This window comes from Mus caroli, chromosome 8, assembly GCF_900094665.2.
Source record: "Mus caroli chromosome 8, CAROLI_EIJ_v1.1, whole genome shotgun sequence".
NCBI lineage: Eukaryota > Metazoa > Chordata > Mammalia > Rodentia > Muridae > Mus > Mus caroli.
The window spans coordinates 100,615,387-100,619,790 of NC_034577.1; the positions used below are offsets into that span (position 1 = coordinate 100,615,387).

At 49.4% G+C, this 4,404-nt stretch overlaps 1 protein-coding gene across 6 annotated transcripts in view; it reads left to right on the top strand.

Moving 5' to 3' along the window:
* Nucleotides 1-4,404, top strand: part of Pmfbp1 (polyamine modulated factor 1 binding protein 1) — a 52,146-nt gene that overhangs the window by 31,967 nt on the left and 15,775 nt on the right. For all 6 annotated transcript variants that reach the window (XM_021170690.2, XM_021170694.2, XM_021170695.2 and 3 more), the window contains 3 exons: nt 377-503; nt 594-751; nt 3,094-3,334. In XM_021170690.2, coding sequence (XP_021026349.1) covers nt 377-503; nt 594-751; nt 3,094-3,334 — 526 coding nt within the window. The remainder of the gene's footprint in view (nt 1-376; nt 504-593; nt 752-3,093; nt 3,335-4,404) is intronic.

A 4,404-nucleotide genomic window follows, 5' to 3' on the forward strand; every position in this document is an offset into this window, starting at 1 on the left:
GGGAAGAAGGGAGGGAGGGAGGGAGGGAAGAAGGGAGGGAGGGAAGAAGGGAAAGAGGAGGAGAGAAGGGAAGAAAGGGAGGGAAGATGGAGAGAGGAAGGAGGGGAGGAGGGAAGGAAGGAAAGGAGGGAGGGAAGGGGGAAAGAGGAGGGAGGGAGGAAGGGAAGGAAGAAAGGAAGGAAGGAAGGAAGAGAGGGAGGGAATGAGGAAGGGAGGGAGGAAGGGAAAGAGGATTGAGGGAGGAAGGAAAGGAGGGAGGGAGAAGGAATGGGAGGAGGAAGGGAAGGAAGAAGGACAGAGGGAGGAATGAAGGAAGGGACGGAGGGAGGGAGGAGTTTGGCTCCTTTGTCCTCCCATCCTGCTCTGCTTCCTTCAGATCCTGAAGCACCTGCAAGAACAGAAAGACAGCCAGTGCCTGCACGTGGAGGAGTACCAGAACCTTGTGAAGGACCTGCGCATGGAACTGGAAGCTGTGTCAGAACAGAAGAAAAAGATCATGAAGGGTAAAAGAGGCCCATGAGCTGCAGCCGGGGAGATCCTGAGGGCGCCCGGCCTCTGAGGCCTCTGAGACAGCGCTGTCTTACCCACACTAGACATGATGAAGCTGGAGCTAGATCTACATGGGCTGCGGGAAGAGACGTCCTGCGTCATCGAGAAGAAGGACAAAGAGACTGTCTTCCTGCAGTACCGGCTGCAAGATCTGCAGCAACAGTACACAGAGTCACAGAAGCTGTCCCTAAAGAAGGACAAGGTGAGCTAGCCCTCCATGGGTCCTGATTGGAGCAGCCAAGGGGGCAAGGGTGAAAAGCCAGTCTTGGCCAGGAGCTTCCCCTGCCTTAGGTGGCTGCTTTAGAGACCAAGGACTCCTCCAGCCAGGCATCGCTCACACAACTTTCCAATAACAAGTGAGAACTGGGTGTGAAGCTGGGCAGGGAGGTGTGAATGCCTGTAATCCCAGCATTTAGGAGGCTGGGCAGGAGGATTACAAGTTCAAAGCCAGCCTAGGCTCCATAATGATCCCCTGTGTCCAAAAACAAATCATATGCACACACACACACACACACACACACACACATTCACACACACGCACATTCACACACACACACATTCACACACACACACATTCACACACACACACACATTCACACACACACACATTCACACACACATTCACACACACACATTCACACACACACATTCACACATACACACACATTCACACACACATTCACAGTGATCTTTTGCATATATTAATCTGAGCATATGGAACATTAGTGGAGCCATGCTGTAGCCTACATCACCATTATAAACCTGTTCCTGACAACAATATGAACTAACCAGTACCCCCAGAGCTCGTGTCTCTAGCTGCATAAGTAGCAGAAGATGGCTTAGTCGGCCATCATTGGGAAGAGAAGACCCTTGGTATTGCAAACTTTATATGCCTCAGTACAGGGGAATGCCAGGGCCAAGAAGCGGGAGTGGGTGGGTAGGGGAGCAGGGCAGAGGAAGGGTATAGGGAACTTTCAGGATAGCATTTGAAATGTATATAAAGAAAATATCTAATAAGAAAGAAAGAAAAAGAAAGAAAGAAAAGAAAAGAAAAGAAAAGAAAAGAAAAGAAAAGAAAAGAAAAGAAAAGAAAAGAAAAGAGGAAGGAAAGAAAGAAACCTGCTCCTGGAAAAGCCGAGAACCAGTTGCCAATAACAAGAAGATTTTTGAAACCAGTACAAGCTTTAATGGTCAGCACAATCAAAACCCCCTACTTTCCTTGGTGCAATGAAAAAGAATAAGTCGATTTTTCATCATTAAAACCTCATGTGTTAAAATAAGGCTGAAACTCACCAGTCAAACTAGAAGCATCCAGAAAAGTGGAGCAATAAACAAAAAAAGCAAAGAGTCTGTAGGTACATACATTCAGCCTATTTTTTTTAAAGATGTATTTATTTTATTTCTATGGGTACACTGTAGCTGTCTTCAGACACAACAGAAGAGGGCACCAAATCCCATTACAGATGGCTGTGAGCCACCATGTGGTTGCTGGGAATTGAACTCAGGACCTTTGGAAGAGTGGTCGATGTTCTTCACCACTGAGCCATCTCTCCAGCCACCTCATTCAGCGCTCTTGAGTGCTTACAATATGCTAAACACAGTTCTACGCCCTGACACACACACACCACGAAACATGCTACCACCCTGGATTCACGGCACTCACACCATATGTTGCACATGGAGATGGGTCCCAGAGAGTAACAAAATTAACATGTGAATCCTGAAAGAACTGCAGCGGAGACGGACAAACTCCTGAAACAGCTTGGTGGCTGTTGTACTGGGTGGTACTAGAGAACCTCTCTCTGATAAGGTGACACTGGGCAGAGATTGGAACGCAGGGACAGAACTACCAGGTTGGCCCCATGGTGTCATGGCTAATACTCTGAGAGAGAGCTGAAGGCAGGTGTCTTAAGGAAGAACAGCCCAGACAGAGGGCACAGCAAGCACAAAGACCCCTCCAGGTTCAAGAGGCTGAAACTGAGACGGGTGTGGTCTCCTGCGTGCAATGCCAGACAGGTAGCCTAAGTAAAACCAAATCATGAGCCTCCTGGGATGTGGCTGTAAAGACTTGGGCCTTGGCCGGGCAGTGGTGGCGCACGACTTTAATCCCAGCATTTGGGAGGCAGGGGCAGGTGGATTTCTGAGTTCAAGGCCAGCCTGGTCTACAGAGTGAGTTCCAGGACAGCCAGGACTACACAGAGAAACCCTGTCTCAAAAAAAAAAAAAGAAAGAAAGAAAGAAAGAAAGAGAAAAAGAAAAAAGAAGAAAAAAGACTTGGGCCTTTTTCCAAGTCAGGACGGAGCCAGCAGAGGGTTTTGAACACAGGTAGTTCTGGCTTGCAATCTGAAAGTTCCCATCTGGTTGCTTCAGTGAAAAATAGCCTGAGGGAACCCAAAATGGCATAGCAAGGAGCCCAGGCAGAATCTCCTTGGGACATCCCAGCACTGTGTGCCAGTGGTGTGCACGGAGATGTCGTATAACTTGTGACGGGACCCATGGCTGGTACGTGGGCCTCTCCCAACGTCTCTTCTTTGCCCTCCTCAGTTGCTCCAAGACAAGGATGAGAGGCTGCACGAGCTGGAGAAGAACCTGATGCAGGTGCAGAACAGCCTCAGGGAGAAAGAGGCAGAGCTGGAGAAGCTACAGTGTACGACCAAAGAACTGGACACCAGCCTCCAAGAAGCTAGGCAAAGCACATCCAAAATAGACTGTGAGGCCCTGCGGGCCGAGATCCAGAAGCTCAAGGATAGTCTCGAGGAGGCCAGGGAGCAGCTGAAGGTGTCAGGTGAGACCCAGGCTCACACTGCCCCACCACACTTCCAACCCTCTCTCTCCACACCCCCACGGCTTCATCTTGTAGCTCCCAGGAGTTCCCTCGACTCTCCTGAACTCTCGCCTCTTAAACCCAGAACCCCTCGGAAGCCCCTGCTCTAGCCTCCTGGTCCCACCATTCCCTCAGCCACCTTAGATGAATGAATGCCCCAGAGAGGACAGGGCTCTGCATTTGCTTCCCAACATTGTGTTTTGGCTCTGTCTTCTCCAAGTCCTTCACATATCTTGTCTCTCCCTCCCTCTCCCTTGCTTTCAATCCTGCCCACTCCTTTTGGCTCCTACACATGCTCTGTTCTATAGCATGTGTTATCCCCTCTCCGAGGAGACTGCTTCCTCCGCTCACCAATCTCTTCTCAACCTTAGGTACCGGGGTTTCTTTGAGATGATGACAGTGTTTTGGGGTGGTTTTGGTGTTTTTTGTTTGTTTGTTTGTTTGTTTTTGTTTGTTTGTTTTCATTTTTCGAGACAGAATTTCTCTGTGTAACAGCCCTGGCTATCCTGAAACTGTCTTTGAAGATCAGGCTGGCCTCGAACTCACAAAGATCTGCCTGCCTCTGCCTCCTGAGTGCTGGGATTAAAGGTGTGCACCAACACACTTGGCTCGGGAACAATGTTCTTATCTTGATAGTTATACAACCTTGAGAGCTCATAAAACTCACTGCATTGGCCACTCGCACTCAACTCTAGGTGAATTGGATGTAACGAGAAGATCCAAAACCAGGCTTCTCTCTATAGCTCTGCCCTGACAGGGTTAGGCACCCACTCATCCCTTGGCTTTATAGAATCCTATATAAATTCTATATATATTCTCAGTCTGACACAGACCTCACACATATTTCCTTGTCTCCATGCCCCGTCCAGAGTCCTCCATCCCGGCAGGCGCTGCCCCCACCCTCTCCAGTTCCATATTCACTTTTTTTCCATGAGCTCCCTCCTCAGAAACTTTGCAGCTGTAATCAACCCTGCCTTGGAGGACAGCATCTCCTCAGCACCCTGTCCCCCCCCACACACACAGCTGCCCCC